Genomic DNA, 20,000 nt, shown 5'->3' on the forward strand with positions numbered 1-20,000 from the left:
TACCATGGCATCGACAGGGCCCTCGTTAAAGGCACCTTTACGACCTCTTTGTAACATAATCTCTGAAGTGGTCCAAAATAGTACTCAAACTAAGGGTCGTACTTGGGTCGATACTCAAAGGCCCCATGTCTCGTCACAAGTAGACCAGTTACTCTGAATACAATCCAGGTCACTTTCAACAGTAAAGCAAGAGGTCAAAGAGGGCAAAGAGATTGCAGAAGACACAAGAAGTAGCAGTCTTCCTTCCGACGGCACCTTTGGGGAGACCATGTTATGGCAATATATATATATATATATATATATATATATATATTATGTGTTACTGTGTATTATATATATATATATATATATATATATATATATATATATATATATATATATATATATATATAATACACAGTAACACATAATATAGAAACACAAAAAAAGAGAACACTCACACGTATTTTCTTGATATTTCGACGGAAACAATCCGTCTTCCTCTGAAGATGTAGAAGTAATGCTACTTCTACATCTTCAGAGGAAGACGGATTGTTTCCGTCGAAATATCAAGAAAATACGTGTGAGTGTTCTCTTTTTTTGTGTTTCTATATTATGTGTTACTGTGTATTGTACTATTCGGCACTTCCGTGTTACGTCTATGAAAGCATATACTATATATATATATATATATATATATATATATATATATATATATATATATATATATATATATATATATATACATACAATACACCTTTCTCTCATTGGCTCTTTTTTTAATCTTCTATATATATATATATATATATATATATATATATATATATATATATATATATATATATATATATATATATATATATATATATATACACATACATATATACATATATACATACGAGGGTCATCCGGAAAGTAGTACCCGTTCGTGCCGCATGAAGTGCTGACGACGCGAGTAGCCACTGGACGAGGTCAGATAGCTTCAGTGGCTTGTCTGCCTTCTCTGAGCCAAGTTGCGTGACGCTAGCATTGCCTGTGTTGTTTCTGTGATTGTTTACAATGTTTAAAAAAATTGAGAACGCCGCCAGTTGTGAAGTGAGGGCAGTGATTAAATTCCTCAATGCAAGAAACGTTCGCCCATGTGATATTCATCGCCAATTAAAGGAGGTGTATGGAGACAATATAATGGACGAGTCGTCTGTTCGGCGGTGGTGTCGCAACTTCAACATGGGGAGGGGGAACACACACGACGATGAGCATTCGGAGAGAGCGTCTGTCATTACAGACCAACTGGTGAGCTCAGTTGACGAATTCGTGAGGAACGATCGGCGCGTCACAATTGATGACATCTGTGAGCATTTTCCCAATGTTTCTCGAACAATTGTTCATGAAATTGTTAAACACCATCTGCATTATGCAAAAATTTGTGCAAGATGGGTCCCTCGCGTATCTCAATGAGCTGGCGGCGAAGGACTATGCAGCAGGAATACAGAAACTTGTCACACGTTATGACAAATGCCTTAATTTGCTTGGAGATTATGTTGAGAAGTAGTTTAAAGTACCCTCTTTCAAATAAAATTTTTTATGTTTGTTAATATTTACTTTTGTCTTTTTATTTCACGAACGGGTACTACTTTCCGGATGACCCTCGTGTGTGTGTATATATATATATATGTGTATATATATATATATATATATATATATATATATATATATATATATATATATATATATACATAAACACAACTTTCTCTCATTGGATTGTTATTTAATCTTCTGTATTTAAGAACAACGCAATGCACTGTGGTTTTCTGATCAATGCAGCACTCTTCCTCTTCTTCTGCTAATAACATCTGCTGTCACACTGATGTCCGTGGGTCAATCAATGGGAATGGGAATTGAGTAAGTGTCTGTCTTGTATGTATTGGACGTCTTCATCTCACACTGTTGGTTGCATTGTTGTTGTTGGTGGGCACTGTTGTTCCTCCTCGTCAAGTCAACCTCCTCCTCTCTACCCTCTCCCACAGAGAGAGAGAGACATCCATCGCACAATGCAGAAGCAGATAATAAAACAACCGTCACTTTTGAACATTCATCTCCAAACATAATATGGCATCCTTCATACCACGGTCGTGATCTCTCAAAACACAATTTATTGAAAGATTTAACGCACAATTTACTATTGCATATCATTAATTGCTCAATTGGAATTTGGAATCGTGAATTCATGATACGTTCTTTGAACAGGGGTTCAGTCTAGCATCAATCCGCAGACTGTGACGGCCCATAGAGTATTGTCGCAGGTCATGTTGCTTCTCCAAGGCCTATAAACATTTTTCCCACCACAAATTGTACCACTCCAGAGGTTGTATTCATTGGTGCCAAAGATCATTCTACTTATTTCTGGGGCAGACTTGTGTGAGTCCTCCTGAAATGTCTTGAAGGGATATCTCGCCAAAAGTCTTGAAGACAACTCTTTCGGAATTTCGATTAATCTGTGAAGGAACAGAAATGTTTTTTGATGATCTTATAATTGTCGGGGGTAATGATGTCTACAGAAAGATTTTGAAATTCATATCAGAAATGTTTCGCGAGAAATTTTGAAATCCGGAAAACAGTTTGCTGAGACCAGGATTCAAAATTTATTTAAAATTCACAATGATTATATTAGATAATATTCCCTCAAGACGTAAAAATACTTCTTATCCAATGAAGATTTTGTTGAATTCCATATTTAAACTGCCCCGACGGTAACTTATTAATGGAGTCATCTACTAACATGCATTTCAATGCAACAATTTCAGAAATAATTCAATTCTGGTCAAGGAGAATGATTTTTTCAATCTGAAATTGTTGCATTGAGTGCAGTAAATTGTACAGTGCGCAATTTATTATCTGTCTAATTTTCACGGTAACACAAACACTTGAGATAACTTTCTGGAAAGTCCTCATAAATTCCGGAAAAGAATGAAATGTTTTGTAAATTGGGAATTAATACCAATCGGGAAGCTTTTGTAAAAGCATCAAGGTTTTCCCAAGACAATGACTGGTTGCTGCAATTTTGCATGGTCTATTACACTGGCTAATTTCACAAGAATCCACTCAGGTTATGGTTCCGTTTGCGTTGCGCTGTTCTGTTGCGTGATTAGTTTTGATTTTTTTCTGAGCACCGAAACGTCGAGAGGGATTGACACATTTGTGGCAAAACTTTTGGTGTAATCGAACTTTGACGGTTGGCAGGCCTGTGGACTTGTGTACGTGTTCTTTCCTCTTTGATATCCACAATGTGCCTATTGCGTATGCGTGTGTACATAAACAATGAATGTATTGTGTGTCCTATCTTTCTCATTCCCCATCTCTCTTTCTCTTTCTTCCCCACAGGTTGTTAAGTCTGTGTTTGTAAGTCACATTGTCGTTTGTTAATTGTTTCTCTCTGTCTCTCTCTGTCTTTCTCTTTATCTCTTGATGTGCGCGTGGTTTGCTTGCGTTTCCCGCCTCCTCCACGACTGTTTACAACTGCCCAACCCACTGCCAATGCTGCGATCCCGAGATATATGTTTGTTCTTGGGAGCACAACTGAAGGGGTGTCGAAAACCTTGAGTAACAATCATCAGGGTGAACGTTTTGGGGGATGTCGTCATGTTATGCGTTCTTTTGCGGGCCACTGCCCTGTCCATTGTTTTGTTGAGGCATCTTCGAAGAAGATGCACCGGTAACGCAAGCATTTCAGAGTGTGAAAATTGGACACTTAGGCACTTACATGATCCATTTTGAGATAAGTGCACATGATTTCATATATTTCTCTAGGGAAAATAGATTTATTGATCTTCTTACTTGTACAAATGATTTAAATTCTTAAAAAAATACTCTTCTCCTCCCTTCCTGCAATCAGTAATAAGTACACTTGCAAGGAGACATGTGTCTGCCATGCCTGGAAGGCACCACTGCACTAGAGACGAGGAGCAATGCATTAGGCAAAATGATTTCACACACAGAGAAAGGAATTGAGATGACCGAGATGTTAAGAAAAGATAAAATGAAAATTGTGATACAGAGAGGAATTTTATGTGGCTCAAAAACCTGGTCATCCTTTTATGAATGGATCGGAAACTGGGTCATTGAGGAGACAAGATTATAGGGGGACTCTGGCAGCCTTTTAAAGGAGACATGGTTGTTTTGAGAAGGATTTAAAAGATGAAATGGACGGAAAGAAGAACAAACAAGGAAGTGCTTAATATGCCAATGGTGAAATTGGGAGTGTTTGGCTCAGAAACCTGGTCATCCTTGTTTGAATGGATCGGAAACTTGGTCATTGAGGAGACGAGATTATAGGTGGACTCTGGAACCTTGTAATGGAGACATTGGTGTTTGGAGAAGGATTTAAAAGTTGAAATGGTCGGAAAGAAGCACAAAAGAGGAAGTGCTAAATATGTCAATGGTGAAATTGGGTGTGTTCGGCTCGGAAACTTGGTTTCATGTTATCAATTGTCTCAGAAACTTGGTTTCCGATTTAAAAAATTTTAAATTTAAGCATAAAAAGGTTGAATACTCTGTTTTTTAGCAAATTTTCAATCAAATTTTGTCCACGCAATAATAGGACCTGCGTAATAGAAGGGGTAATTGATTGAGTCCAGTATGGATTTTGCGCAATTCACCGAATACTTCCCTGTTTGTTTTTGCAAACTGTTAAACACGTCACCTCATTTTTTGCCAATGGGTTGGGCAGTTAATTATCAATCCCTCTCTTTTGCACTTGTTGCGTTTTGTAAAATTTCAGTGTCTCCCCTCTCAGTGTACATTGTGCCTTGCGGATGCCTGCGTGTCTCTCTTGTTTTATCTCATACACAATGGCTGTCAACGTTTTCGGTGTGTATAACTGTGTGTTTTTCCTTTTTAATACTGTCTTAACACCATCCCCCTGTGTGTACCCGAACGTTAAATGCACGTTCCTGAATGCCCTATGCAGAAATCCTTATCCTTCTGTTGTTGTCTGGTTGCGCAAGGAAACATTTTATGTTTGCGCAATTTTTTTTTTATTTTGAAGCTTCTAAGAAGTCTCCGTTTAGGTGAAATGGTTTTAATGAAAGGTAAATATTGAGGCACACTTTATCCGTTAATTTATTTATTAAGGCTTTTGGGAAATATTTAAATATTTATATCAAAGGGGAAAAACTTTTGGTTATTGTTGCAAAGGTTGTCTGTGATGTGTGAATCTCATAAATGCAAAGGAAATACAGGGCTCGTCCGGAAAATAAGTGTACTGAGCTCAGGAAAATAAATTTATTACCCTGTTACACATCTTAAGCTAATATATTCCTCAAAATAGGACCCTTGTGAGTCGATACACTTGTTCCAGCGGCGTTCCCATTCCTGGAACGCTCCCGCGAAGGCATCATCGGGAACCTCTCGAAGACACGTCGTCACGCCCTCTTTGACGGCGTCCAAAGTCCCGTATCGCGTTCCTTTCAAACTCCTCTTTATCTTCGGGAACAGAAAGAAGTCCGGTGGTGCCAAGTCCGGGCTGTAGGGCGGGTGCGGCAGCGTTGCCACGCCGTGCTTGGCCAAGAAGTCCGACACGACAAGAGCGGTGTGAGACGGCGCATTGTCGTGATGCAGCCGCCAGATGTTTTTGATCGCTGGCCGGACGCGGGCGACTCGTGCACTATTGTTTTTGGCACATTACACTGCTCTGCTATCATCCGAACACTAAGACGACGATCAGAGTTCAGTACATCGCGAACTTTTTGCACATTTTCGTCGGTGAGTGTCGTTGATGGGTGTCCAGGCCGTGGTTCGTCGTCGACCTCTTCTCTGCCCTCCACGAACATCTTGTGCCACCGAAAGATCATGTTTCTGGACATGGCTGACTCCCCGTAAGCCTGGTTAATCATACCGACAGTTTCGGTAGACGATTTCCCAAGCTTTACCGCAAATTTGATGGAATAACGCTGCTCCAAAAACTTCGGCATCGCGTTCCGTGACGTGGGTCGAGCGTGGAGGTTCGCGTTAACAGAGCTCCTCACTACACCACAGCTCAGAGCCGACTGCCTTTTTCAGCGTCGCTTGCCAACATACCCCCCTCCAATCGCAGCCCGTCAGAGCGGTGCTGGGCGCGCCTGGTGCGGCGCGCCCAGCCCAGGAGTCAGTACACTTATTTTCCAGACGAACCCTGTAGTTTTGTTCTGGCGTTACTATGTATTTAAATATACCTGGTTTCACCGTACTAATTTACTCGTGCAACTGAAACTGGATTTAATTTATACTATAGACCTTTTTGTGTAAGGAAGAGGTATTGTGTACATACAGGGTGCGTTCCTAAAATAATGCGATTGAATTTCCCATGTCGTTCCCAATGGTTGAGGTGGGATCAAACGACTTGGAGTTGGTGGGGGAGACGGTAAGCTTTGCCGCAAAGCCGGTCTCAGTTCTCTCCAAGCTGTGGAAGCAGCAGATATGTCAGTTATTATAAACCTTTGCTAGTCCACCCGTGTCACTGAAAAAATGTTTTTTTTTGGTAAAAATGTTAAGTTTTGTGTTAAACAGAAAGAATCTATTCTAGGAAACTAACAAAATGATTTGTTAGGCTTACTTTGGGGGACTCTGCTCTTGTCTTACTCACAAGTGGTTTAAGGAAGGCCTTTCAAGTAGGGGCCGGAAAGATGAGGACCACAATAAACAACGCTCTGGGCAGCCGTCGAAACAGCAAAACCGGCAACAATTTGGCTCTTGTTCGACAATTGTTGGACTTTGACCGTTGTTTGAGTATCAAGATAGTTGGCAATGAACTGGGCTTACGGTCTACTCTTGTGTTTTGCGTTGTTGCTGAGGATTTAATAATGAAATGAAAGTGTGCACCTAGCTCGTGCCTTAAGGTGTTTGCCACAACATACTATGGGTCCGTGAGTTCCTAGCCAAAAACCAGGTCAGGCCAACGCTGCCCCACCTGGTGCCATTTAGTCATGACGTCGTCCCAGCAGAGACTTCTTTTTGTTCCCTCCGATCAAGGCAGCCCTGATAGGAACCTATTTTATCATCCATTCAGAAGAGATCCAATTAACTCAGTGACTAGAAAACCTAGTAGTAGTATTTAGGGGAGGCCACCGACAGCTGAGGTCATTTGTGCCATAAGGGATGGATAGGAAAGGATGAATGGTGGAGGGGAACCCAGCGTTAGAATTAGCCTACTCTTAACAAAAGGCGCCAATGGGTCACATAGTTAAACGTCCATCCGACGGATGGCGTACTCACTCAAAGTGCCCTCTATCGGAAATCAACTCAAGCAGGGATCGAGATATCTCTGAAAAATATTCAACACCGCCGGGGTTTGAACCCAGGCCCTCTGGGTGAGAAGCCAGTATGGTAGCCACTGATCATCTCAATCCCCCTAAAAAGCCTTTAGTGTGAGAGGTCACCAAAGATGGCTTCCAGGGCACATACCGGTCATTGCCGGTATGTGCCCTGGGAGTTGTGGGAAAAAATGTGTACAGGCCAAAAAAGAGTACTTTGAAGAATTTGAATAGTTTGTGCAAATATTTTCAATAAATTACCTAAACAAAAATATGATTGCATTACTTTTGGAACACACCCTGTGGATAGGGTTGCTGGTAAAAAAATGTGTGAAGGCCGAAGGAAAGTACTTCGAAGAATTTTAAGAGTTTGGGTAAATCCTTTCATTTAATAACTTATTAAGAAGTAATTGTATTACTTTTGGAACCCCCCTGTGGATAGGATTGCTGGTAAAAAAATTGAGGAGGCCAAAGGAAAGTACTTTGAAGAATTTTAAGAGTTTGGGCAAATCTTTTCATTGAATTACTCATTAAAAAATAATTGAATTTATTTTTGGAATACATCCTGTGTATAGGGTTGCTGGTAAAAAAATGTAGAGACCCGAGGAGAGAGTACTTTGAAGAATTTTAAGAGTTTGTGCAAATCTATTCTCTAAATTACTTTTTAAAAAAATAATTGCATTTATTTTTGGAATGCACCCTGTGTGTCAAGTGGTTAGTTCTTGTAAGAGTTGTAGTCTGGGTGAGTTGAGGAAGTTGGATGTGTTTGGTCAGGTGTTGTGTGATTTTGAGGTTTTCTTGGATGACATCTTGATTAACGTTTCCCTTGCAGATGCAAGGTGTCTCAGGCATTCCAAATCATCGCAGATGTGACGGAGATTGCACACATCACGTAATATAACCTTCTCTCGTTGATGTGTGAGGGCTTGGACTGGTCAATGCCATTCGTAACTTGCATACATTTATTTTTCTTATTTTTGATTCGCAAATCTCACACTTTTTGATGGTTTTTTAAATTGTTTTTTGATGGCTTTAGTTGGACGCTATACTGATGGTAACAACATAACACTGCTGAATCATAATTGAAGAGTTTGAAGTGTTTTGGTTTGTATTAGTTTTGAAGGGATTAATTCATTAAAATTCTCTTGTTGCTTCATATTATTGTGTCGGGTTGATGATCTGGGCATTATGGGGATCCTGTTCCTTCTTTCCCATCATGACGGTTATGGTTTTCCAGCACTGGTACCGTGGAACGGGTAACAGGCAGAGTCTGGCGGGAACTGGTGCCCAGGTTGGGTGCAAAATAAAGAGGCATGCATGGGAATTGAATCTGGACCATCTGGTCACTGCTCTTATGCTGCTCTATCCAATGCTCTATTCCAGGACTACCAAACCCCCATGTATATTTATATATATGTATATATACACACACATAAATAAATATATATATATACACACACACATATATATATATATATACACATATATAAATATATATATATGTGTATATATATATATATATACATATATAAATATATATATATGTGTATATATATATATATATATATACACATATATAAATATATATATATGTGTGTGTGTATATTTATATAGAAATATATAAATAATACATATATCTCTCTCTCTCTCTCTCTCTCTCTCTCTCTATATATATATATATATATATATATATATATATATATATATATATATATATATATATATATATATATATATATATATATATATATATATATATATATATATATATATATATATATATATATGGATCACGGTAGTCCAGTGGGTCGAGCGTTGGACATCTGACCGGAGGGTCCCACGTTCGATTCCCGGGCAAGGCACTCTGGGCACCTGCAGCTCCACCCAAGCTATATGTGATTTTTTGGGTACCAGATCTTCCTGGGAAACCATAACCGGGACCCTTAATACCCTGCTAATGTGTGAATTTCACATGCCATTGGGCTTAGTACTGGGTGATCTCTACAGTCACCCTTACCAAAACAACCTTTGGGTTAATGACTGTGTTTATGGCTTTATATATACATATCTATATATATATATATATGTATACACATATATATATTAATATATGTATACACACACACACACATATATATATATATATATACATACATACATACACACACACACGCACACATAATTGTATGGGTACAGCAACATATATATATAATATAAGCATTAATATATATGTACATAAATATGTTTGTATTGAACAGTCATATATGCATTTTATACCTGAGCAACGATGTTTATTTTCGGTGTAAATTATCACGTACCAATCTATAAATATCTGTACATATGAAGCATTGAGATTTTGTAAATTGCTTCACTCATCACACCTTAATGATAGACCCAGTTAACACTTCCTGGAACGACGCAAATATCTTTCGTTTCGTATCGAACTCTTAATAAAGGGTTGGATACAAATTATCCCCCGTAGCCCCCTTAAACTTTCATTGCAGCACCAATGTAGTATTTCGATGCACATTGAACTGCATGGATGTGTCTTCTATTTCTTGATGCATGCTAGATGGTTTTACGTGACTTAATCCGTTAATGAAAAACACACGTTTTCGTGTCGAAGTGATTTTCAAAATGTTCTCAACGTCGAGGAGATGAAGTCAGGCTGTGCGTTGGAATGGATTTTGGTGTGTAGTTCTTAGGCATGGCTCTACCATAATCGGTTTTCCCGGCACCTGTGCCGTTACTGGCACACTATGTCTCGGACCGCTTGTTTGGAAACTTCTTGAGCTCTTTCAAGTGTGTTGGGAGAATGAAGAGATTATGCCGAAGCCTCTCTTTGTTGTTTGATGTGAGTTTGCATTTTATTTTCTTTCTATGTAAGAATTCATTTCTGATACCTCAATCACACTTTTGCTATGTATGTTACATCCCATTTCACGCCCTTCCAAATGCATGTACTGTTTCTTTCCTTGTCGGTCTTATCTCTTTCTCTGAGTGTGGGCGTGATATGATTGTGTATTGATTGTACAGAATGTCATTTGCTTAATACGATTGCGTATTGAAAAGTAAGCTATCTTATATTTTTTCATGGAAAATCAAATTTATTCTCTCAACTTTGCGTACATCGTATTGAAAGCCTGAGCAATTAGCTATTTTTCCACACAGTTGCCTTGACAATCAATCACTTTTTGCATCCTTTTAAGCAGTTTTTTGATGTACCTGCATCCTACCTTTCTCCCCCTACGTAACACGAAACCAACTCTGACGACTGCTTCTTTGCACTTCCTCGTCTGACTTGAATTTCTGTCCTCCTAAGGTGTTTTTTGAGAGCAGGAAACGAGTACTAGTCTCTGGGGGCAACGTATGAGCTTTAAGGAGGGTTGTCGATGATATATCCCATCGGCCGAATCCATTGAGTAAAGGGGTGGTCATCGTTTGATGTGAAGACATGTGGACGTGCATTGCATTATGATATGCAAACACTCCTTTGGTGAGCACACCATTGCTTTTGTGTTTGAAAGGCTTGTCAAATCTCACTATAGATTTCTGAGTTGATTGGGCTACCTTTCGGCATGAAATCCACCAATAGAACCCCTTTCATGTCCCAGAAAACGGTAGCCATAACCTTTCCTGCTGACTACTCCGTCGTGGACTTTTTGGGCTTTCGTGAGGTCGTGTGATGTCATTGTTTTGACTGTTCCTCTGTTTCTGGGGTGTAATGATGTGCCCGTGTTTGGTCTCCAGTCAGTATTGAATCCAGAAATCAGACGAGGAATTGCAAGGAGCAGTGGTCGCAGTTGGCTTTGTGTGATGCAGCGGGAGAAAGGTATGGTGCCGGTATATAAAAAAGCTGCTTACGAGGAGATGCAAAAAGTGATTGATCCTCAAGGCAACTATTTATTTATTTTATTTATTTATTTATTTATTCAGTATAAGTCCAAAAACAGCACATTTTGGCCTTTACATCGAACTATTAACAACGATAACAATGTCACATTTACAAACACCCAAGCCATAGATAGAAGGAAAATCACCCAGGCGGGAATCGAACCCGCGACCCTTGGAATGGCAGACGAGGACGTTACCCCGCCACCACCGGGGCCGGCAAATGGAGGAGAATAGATAAATTCTCAACCTTTCCTACGATGTATGCAAAGATGAGAGAATAAATTTGATTTTCAATGAAAAAATATTAGAGAGCTTACTTTTCAATGTGCAATTGTAGGTCTTATTACGAATTATGTGATGCACAGAGTGGAACTTTGAATGCTAGCGTTGTTCCCATTGGAACAATGTCGACTAGATCGGAAAGTATCATGCCAATTGGATTTAGTTTTACATTCTCCAATGGAGTGAATTGTGAATAGAAGTTCATTTTTGTTAACAAATGTCCCTGAAAATAAATTTAATCTACTTCATTCGACGGTTTTCGTTCTTTGAGGGAGGAGAACGATAGAAAGGTCTTGGAAATTCATTTTAAAATAATTAATTTTGTCAACTCCATTATAATCTATGAATGAAAGTCGGCATTGGAATGCATTGAAAATCAGTTTGGTTTGATTTGATGACGAAGCTATAGTTATTCCCCAGTCAGTCAATGAATTGAGTTGCAAAGAATTGGATTGAGTGAATTAGAAATTCATTGCGTTAGATATTGGATTAGAATGAATGTAAGTTTTAAAAAGGTTATGCGATTTTCCAAAAAGTAAAAAAGGCCAAGTATTTTATGTGCAAATTAGGATTTGGCAATTAGTATTAGAGCAGTTGGAACAGTTTATACACATCTCTGGAAGTGTGTTTTGGACCAAAATGGTGTCAAGATAGTAGTATTAGGGACGTGAGTAGGAGAATTGCATTATATTAGGAGCATTGAAGATTTAGAATATATTAAAGAGGAGGAGGAAGAAGAGGGAATTGAGATGACACAGTAGACGTTGGAGTATTGGTAAGGAATGCCATGTTTGAATACACTTGATCTATGGAGCCGTGGTTATGTGGCTGTGGAAACACGGTTATTAAAGAAGAGGCATGGAATGGGAGAGGAGGATTAGAAGTGGAGGCTTTTGATTGGTTAAGAGAGGGAGAGGGGAGGAGAGGGGATTGCTTTGTAGAAATCAGGATGAGGAGGAGAAATGAAGAAAGAAAGATGGATAAATTCAGAGAGAGAGCATATTAATTGATTGGCAATTTTGGGGATGTTATAAGAAGACTATTTTGATGGATAAAGGGGAGAATGTTAATGGCTGATGAGGGAAGTTGGAAGAGAAGGAATAGGATATGGATAGGGATGTTTAAGATGGGAAATGAAGGGAGGAAGGAAGTATATGCGGAGATGAAGAGTGGCTTGTTCTACTCATATTCCAGAAAGTTTAAGCTTTTGGTCTTCTGTGAGGCTAAAAGCTTAAACTTCAGCCTTCCTCCAGTCAGACTGGAAGGTTTCCCGCGGGGTGAATACGAGGTCTGGGGGGAAAGGCTACGGGTATGCTGGGAAGGGAGTTAACGATGTCTGGCAAGAATTTCAATTATATTGAAGATTGAAAAGCTAGTATATATGCAGATTCGCAAGTTCTCACCTATCTTTACATCGGTAGTGGCAGAATCAGGTAGGGATTGTAGGATGGTAAGGGAGAAACACTGGTCAAAGGAAAGGTTGTGGGAATTTGGGATAAGAAGGGAAGAGAGTGAGGCAGAATTATAACAGGAGTACCGGTGGTTGTTCATTCGGGTGGATAAGGGGGTAATGCATTCGCCTATGTAAAAATAAGTGCAATTTCTACATGACAAAAGATAAATAATGTTTTTTGAGAGGCAATTAGAATAGGAACGAGGTGAGGGGGCAATGAGGGGATGCAGGGAGAGGGGAAGAGATCTAATAAGTGGACAAGTTTTACGTCGGGGGCGGTTGCAAGTTGGGGAAATAATAGGAAATTTGTCACGGGAGGGGGGTGCCAAAGGGTTGGTGGTGGATCTCAGAAGGTTTTTGAGATTGGTGGGTCATCTGTATGCGATAGATGGGCATTGGGGTAGTAAGGATGAGGTCAAGTCATAGTCATGTAAAATTGGAAGCAGTTCTTTAAGGAGGGTTTTCAGTCTGTGTGATCCGGGGAAATAGGTGGTGCAAAGGTTGAGTCCTGCGTCAGATGTGGGCTTGTTATTGTGTGGTGTGTGTGGTCGGGTGGATCAGTGGATTTTATTTCGTAGTAACTTTTCTGGGTAACCGCGTTTGAGGTCTGCAAGATGTAGATTGTCAAGTTATTTGTTCAGAGTGGCTCTGGTGTTGCCAATCTGGTGTCCGCGGATAGAGAGAGAGTTAGGAATCGAGCGTTTCGTGAGTTGAGGATGACAGCTTGTGTGGTGTAGGTATTGCTGACTGTTAGTGGCTTTGATGTCTACGGAAGTGGTGAATTTGTTGCTCTGAAGTGAGGTGTCTTGTGACAGGGAAGGTTGATGGTGTATTTACAGATGGAAGGTGTGAGTTTAATGGAGAAAGAAGAATTTAATGGCGGTAAGAAATTGTGGTGGGGATCTGAGTAAAACATAGCTTCAAATACAAGTTGTTTGGTGTTTATACTCTTCTGAGGAGTTGTACAATTGAAATATTCGATGAATGCCTTTCATTTTGTGGCTATAATTCCTTTTCTTTGAACTCTGATGGCATTGGCTTCAGTATTAGTCGTCAAATATTAATATACAAACGCAGAGCATCAAAGTTTCACGCTGTGTTATGTCTCGTCGAAAGTGCAGTGGATTTGTGATGAATGCCATGCAACTCCCAGGGGATTAAGGTGTATTTTTATGTGCGATAAACGAGAACAGACGTGTCGTAATAATGATTTAACTCCAAATTCAATCATTTAGTATTAATAGTATGGATTTTGTCGTTCTCTGTTGGTGTTATACCCTAAGAACAAAAGTAAAAGAAGGGGCATTTTATTGGTTTAGGTGTTATCGTTTGAAGCAGCTATTATTTTCCGTTTTGAATGGCAAATAGCAGAAATATATACATACCATATATTTTGAAAATCGTTTAGTATCTTTTTCGAAACTTAGGTCAACTTAAAAGTTAAAACATGTATTTTTCCTAATATCTTCTCCTTAATAATAATAATAGAAGGTGTTTCTTGACCGCTAAATGAAGATTTTATTGAAAAATTTAGTCCCATTCATATTTCATATAGTTTTGGTGACCTTTTTCCATACATGGACTAAGTCTCGTCCAACTTCTTGATCTTGGCTAACTACTTTCAACCTCTCTGACGGGATTATTTGATTTTAAAAGCATTGTATTGGCTGTTAATACAATCCAGAATGTAATTAAATTTATCCCAAAGCATAGTAACATACCGAAATTGGAGTCTCCTATTATATAACCGCCGAACAATGATTATTTGTACGAATTCTATTTTTATTCAGTTAACAGATTGCTTGTATCATTCAGGTTTGTGTGCCGTGTTGCTAGTTTTTCACCAAAGATGCCGTTGCGTGCCCTAGTTGAATTTAATGCATTGATACGATGGTATGGCTGTACAACTAACGCAAACACGTGCTTGTATAGACCACAAACAAAATGATTTAAAGAAGCACTCCTGGTCTGATGGCATGTGGAAGTAACATTCCCCCTCTCAACACGCATGTTTGCTTAGGTTTGAGGTCGTTACATAATTAATCCAGTGTAGTATTTTGAGGGGCGGACTAAGTATTTGAGACGTGTTCTAAGTGTGTGCTATATATGTGTCAAAACATGGAGAGTTTAAACACCATGCTGTTATTGTATTTTTGCCTTCACCTCCTTGTCCCAGGTGTACTTATTATCCTTTGAGTTATGTCTCTGGTTTTGAAAGTGAAAATAATAATCGCAAAAGGCACAAGATCAAGGGAATTATAAGGAGTAGGGTTTTGTGTTTGTTCTCTGTCCGTGATATGGCCCACAATGGACCCTTCGTGAACATAGAATTATCACTGTATTATCCCAATTGTACAATAAATAAAGCCGACACACGTTCCAACATTGGATATATATTCCAAAAAATGGTTTGCTTAAATACGCTTTCGATGAGTGATTCGCTTTTGGTCATTTTTGAATCAAATCTTCAAGGACGAGTTGACGCGATGTTTATATCGTCTGTGGGTCAGTGATCTCGGACGTCCGCGGCCCGTGTTTCATCATCAACAATTATTGGCATTTCCCAGGCTCACCAACCACGAAATTTTACTACCCATCAGATTGATAGGAGACCTATCAACAGCATTGTAAACCATAATAAACAGCCCTTTTATAAACTATGATTGAATCTCAGTATTGAGTCACTTTGTAATATACACGCTGTTTATAAACTCGCAAATGTTGACATATATATAGCACACAACACTAGAACACGTCTCAAATACTTCATCCGCTTCTCAAAACACTAACCTGAGCATAAGTGTTGAAGGGGGAATGTTACTTCCACATGCCACCAGACCAGGAGTGATTCTTAAGGTCATTTTGTTTGTGTGGTCTACAATCACATGTTTGCATTAGTTTTCAGCTTACCTTCATATTTTCTTAGCAAGACGACTTGAATGTTTGAATTGGATTTATTGAACAATAGATTCTGACTGGGATCATGTCGGTTTAGTGTCAAATATCAGTATAATTGTTTGGTAATGTTTTAAATAGACTAATGTCGTTGAGCACTTGGGAAATATAAATTTTTGAACCTTCTCTTTGGTATTTGGGTTTCAAAAAGCTATGTAGGACGTGATGTACTCATGGTTTGGCCAGGAGATGGTTTGGTCATTTGTTTTCTTGTCGGACGGATTGAAACATGTGGTGCGATTGACCGTGAAAAGATAGTTCTGTTTTCTATGAATGATTAATGAGGGTATATTCTATTGTTTCAGGCTTCACTTCGTGGAAGTAATTGATATCCATTATTGAAATAGAAAGAAAGACTCGTACTTTTCCACAGATTTTATTATACGGCACGATTGTACCTGATGATGCCGCAAGTCGGTAAAACGCGTCGTGCCGTATAATAAAATCTGTGGAAAAGTACGAGTCTTTCTTTCTATTTCAATAATGGAGATTAATGAGGGATTTGCACGCCCTTGGGAGTTGCATTTGTCTGTTGGAAAGTGTGCGCGTATTGTGGATCTAGAGCGAGTTGCTCTCTCTGTTTGCTGACGCACCTCTTTGCTTTTGTTTTTTCAGCGGAGAAGGTGGTGGAGCCAACGGCCAAGGAATTATGGGCAGGTGAGTGAGTGAAGAAGGAATGAAGACATTTGTAGCATTAATTGACTTTCATAAGTTAACTTTAGTCTCTCTGGAGAGTACTACCAATAAATCAAATAAATTTGCAAACTGAAAGGCCATTAAATTCTTAATTTTGCTTAAAATTTAGAGTATACAGGGTCGCACCCAAAAGTGGTAGGACTGATTTTCTCTGGCGCGAACGGAGCGGTGGAGGGGGGTCTGCCTGGCAGGTTAAGGTGGAGGGGGATCTTAGCAACAGACTGACACCAACCTCAGTTGCCTGCGGGCTGTCGTTGAGTGAGGATACCGTTTCAAGTGAAGCAAGTATTTTTCCGCGTCGAAAAACAAAATGAATATGAATATTTAGAGCAACGTTATTCCATGAAGTTTTGTGCGAAACTCGGGAAGACGGCAACTGAGACCCTCGATATGATCAAGCAGGCTTATGGGGACACTGCCTTCAGCCGTTCCACAGTATTTGAGTGGCACGAGTTTTTTTGAAGAGGGTAGGGAGCTCGTTGAAGACGACCATCGCTCCGGACGGCAAGAACCGACACGAATGTGGCCAGAGTGAGGACACTGCTGAACACAGACAGACCGACGCTTAACCAGTGAAGAAATTGCAGACCAGTTGGGTCTGTCTGCATCCAACATCCAACGCATTATTTCACAGGATTTGGCCATGCGCAAGGTGTGCGCCAAGATGGTGCCGAAAATTCTGAGTGTCGTCAGACAGCTCCTGGCCAAATACAGCGTTACCACACCCGCCCTATTCTCCCGATCTGGCACCACCGAACTTCTTCTTCTTCCCCCTGATGAAAAGACAGCTCAAGGGACGACGTTTTGACTTGATAAAGGCCGTTCAAGAGGCTTCGACGAGGGTCATCAACGGCATCCCCAAAGAAAATTCCCAGCGGGCGTACGGGGAATGGGAGCAAAGTTATACTAAGTGTGTAGCAGCTCAAGGAGCATACTTTGAAGATTATTAAGTCAATGTAAGTATATCGTCAATGAAATTCTTGTAAAAAAATCATTCCTACCACTTTTGGGTGCGACCCTGTACATTTATGATTTTGTTGTTCCCTTCTTATTCAAAGTATTTTCTTCTATTTGTAGTCGGCTATGCCTTCTTCTTATATTCCATAAGTGCGTTGATTTGGGCATGTCTCTCTTAATTTGTGGCGTGGTTAATCGGGGGATCGGGGAGAAGACTGAGGCGAACTGCGATTAGATGGCTTGTATTGCCATAACTCTCGTCGTGCCTTGTACCGCGGGGCCTTTCATACCTTCAGCATGTCTTTCAGATTGAGTGGATGCCGTTATAACAGCCGAAATACAAATAGCAGTGCTGCATCTTAGTGTTACAGTCGATGGAATAACGGAGCGTCCTTGAAACATGTGTTACTCTCATCTGGAGATGGATTGCAGATTTTGTACAGACATAGCTTAAGTACATGTAGACCAATGCTACCAATGCTTCCCTGTCCTAAATATACGCAAACTGAGGCCATAAAGACTTGATTTGCAAAGTTTAGAGTCTGTACATCTTAGATTTTGTTGTATTCCTCTTCTTATTCTAAGTACTATCTCAATTCGTATTATGGCTATGCCTTCTTCTTCTTATATACTCCATCTGATTCTTCTATTCGTTCACAGTTTAATAATAAAGCACCCTCCCCTTGGAAGTCCTCCTCCTTCTTAAGGCAGCGGTATTAAGGCTTTTTAAGTTTTCTCGTGTCCTTTCCTTGCTTTATTATTGTGTCTTCCACACATCTTGTGCCCAAGTGATGTTCATTGTCCCCTCATTATCACATTTTAATGCATTTAATTGGGAATATGTAGGAAAAAGTCGCTAAGGGGCGAGAGATCTATTTAGAATAAGGAGGATTGATAATCAAGGATCAAAGGGGATTGAATTTTTTAATGCCAGAAGCGACGGGGAACAATCTAAATGCTCTGAATAATGTGGTGCTGAATGGTGCTTTGGTTGTGGTGCATGGTTTGTGTCAAAGTATCGATCCATCCATCCATTGTGTCGTTCGGTAATAATATAGTATTAGTGTGTGTGAAAACTGTTGATTTTTATTGAATTCAGACAATCAGCTGATATCAGTATTGAATCATTTCTATACATAAGGTCTAATTCAATAAATATGCAAACCTGTGGCCAAGAAAACTTTATTTTGCTTTAATTTTATAGTCTTCTACATATCAATGGTTTTGTTGTTTACCCTTCTTATTCAAAGTACTCTCTCTCCATTCGTAGTATTGCTATATGTCTTCTTCTTATATATTCCATTATCTTCTCCTTATTTTCATTCACTGTTTAGTGATAGAGCACCCTCCCCTTGGAAGTCCTTTAAGGAAGTTTTAAGGCTCTTTATAGTTTTCTCTCGTGTCGTTTCTTTGCTTTGTTATTGATTGTGTCTCTTCTCCCCATCATATTGTGCCCAGTGATGTACAATATCCACAATTATCACATTTTAGTACAGTTTATGGGAATAGGAAGAAGTCCTAGATCTATAAGATTAAGGATACGGACCAAGGTGACTAAACTCTTTGCCAGAAACAACGGGGAACTATCTGAATGCTTTGATGTATAATGTGGTGCTGAATGGTGCGTTGATTGTGGTGCTTGGTGTTTATCCAAGGATCCAGTCCATCCATCCATTCAATCGTGTCATTCGGTAATGAAATAATGTGTACTGTTGATTCTTCTAAATTCAGTTCATATCAGCTGATATCATTCGGATCACAGATGACGATCGGATAAGAAGGACAAAGGGACCACTGCACACACGATCAATGTTGTATCAAAGTCAAACACAGCTATGGTGGTATTGAAGCTCATCCAGCCCTTGTATCATTCGTGGCATTTCTATCTTTAATAAAGCACTTATTAATCCACTTTGAAGACAAATGTTTCCTTCCTTATCAGAGAATTATCACCGCATTAAACAGCTGTTAGTACATTTCTCAGGAGTAATTTCTTATGATAAATTTTACCGCTGTACTTCACCGTAAACACTTGATATGTTCCAAAGAAACTGCGGGAGATGCCGCAACAGTAACTTTTAACGGAGTTATCCGCTAATGTGCATTTCAATGCAACAATTTCAGAGCGTAAAAATCATTCGCCTTGACTGGGATAGTGGCTAAAGTTAAGTGGCTAAAGCACTCGACCGGATATTGAGGGATCTGGGTTCGAATCCCAGTCAAGGCGAATGTTTTTTTGCACTCTGAAATTGTTGCATTGAAATGCACATTAGGGGATGACTCCGTTAAAAGTTACTGTTGCGGCATCTCCCGCAGTTTCTTTGGAATTTGTCAAAGTGAAAACGCCATAAGTTTTTAAAGTTGGCTTTAACCTCGTGGACAGTGGCGCCTCGCGCACGAATACGAATGCCTGTGACATTGTATGTACGGCATTTCGTCACAACATCTAGTTCCTTTAAAAAGCCCCAAAATTTCAGAGTTTAAGAGGACGCCTCGGT

At 39.5% G+C, this 20,000-nt stretch overlaps 1 protein-coding gene across 1 annotated transcript in view; it reads left to right on the forward strand.

The window, feature by feature from the left end:
• The window catches only part of LOC139691708 (uncharacterized), a 61,023-nt gene that overhangs the window by 29,068 nt on the left and 11,955 nt on the right, over window positions 1-20,000 (forward strand). The window contains exon 4 of the mRNA XM_071589558.1: window positions 16,465-16,506. Within this exon, the coding sequence (XP_071445659.1) occupies window positions 16,465-16,506 (42 nt within the window). The remainder of the gene's footprint in view (window positions 1-16,464; window positions 16,507-20,000) is intronic.

Source organism: Hetaerina americana, unplaced genomic scaffold (genome assembly GCF_022747635.1).
Source record: "Hetaerina americana unplaced genomic scaffold, ioHetAmer1.1.p SCAF_39, whole genome shotgun sequence".
Taxonomy (NCBI): Eukaryota; Metazoa; Arthropoda; class Insecta; order Odonata; family Calopterygidae; genus Hetaerina; species Hetaerina americana.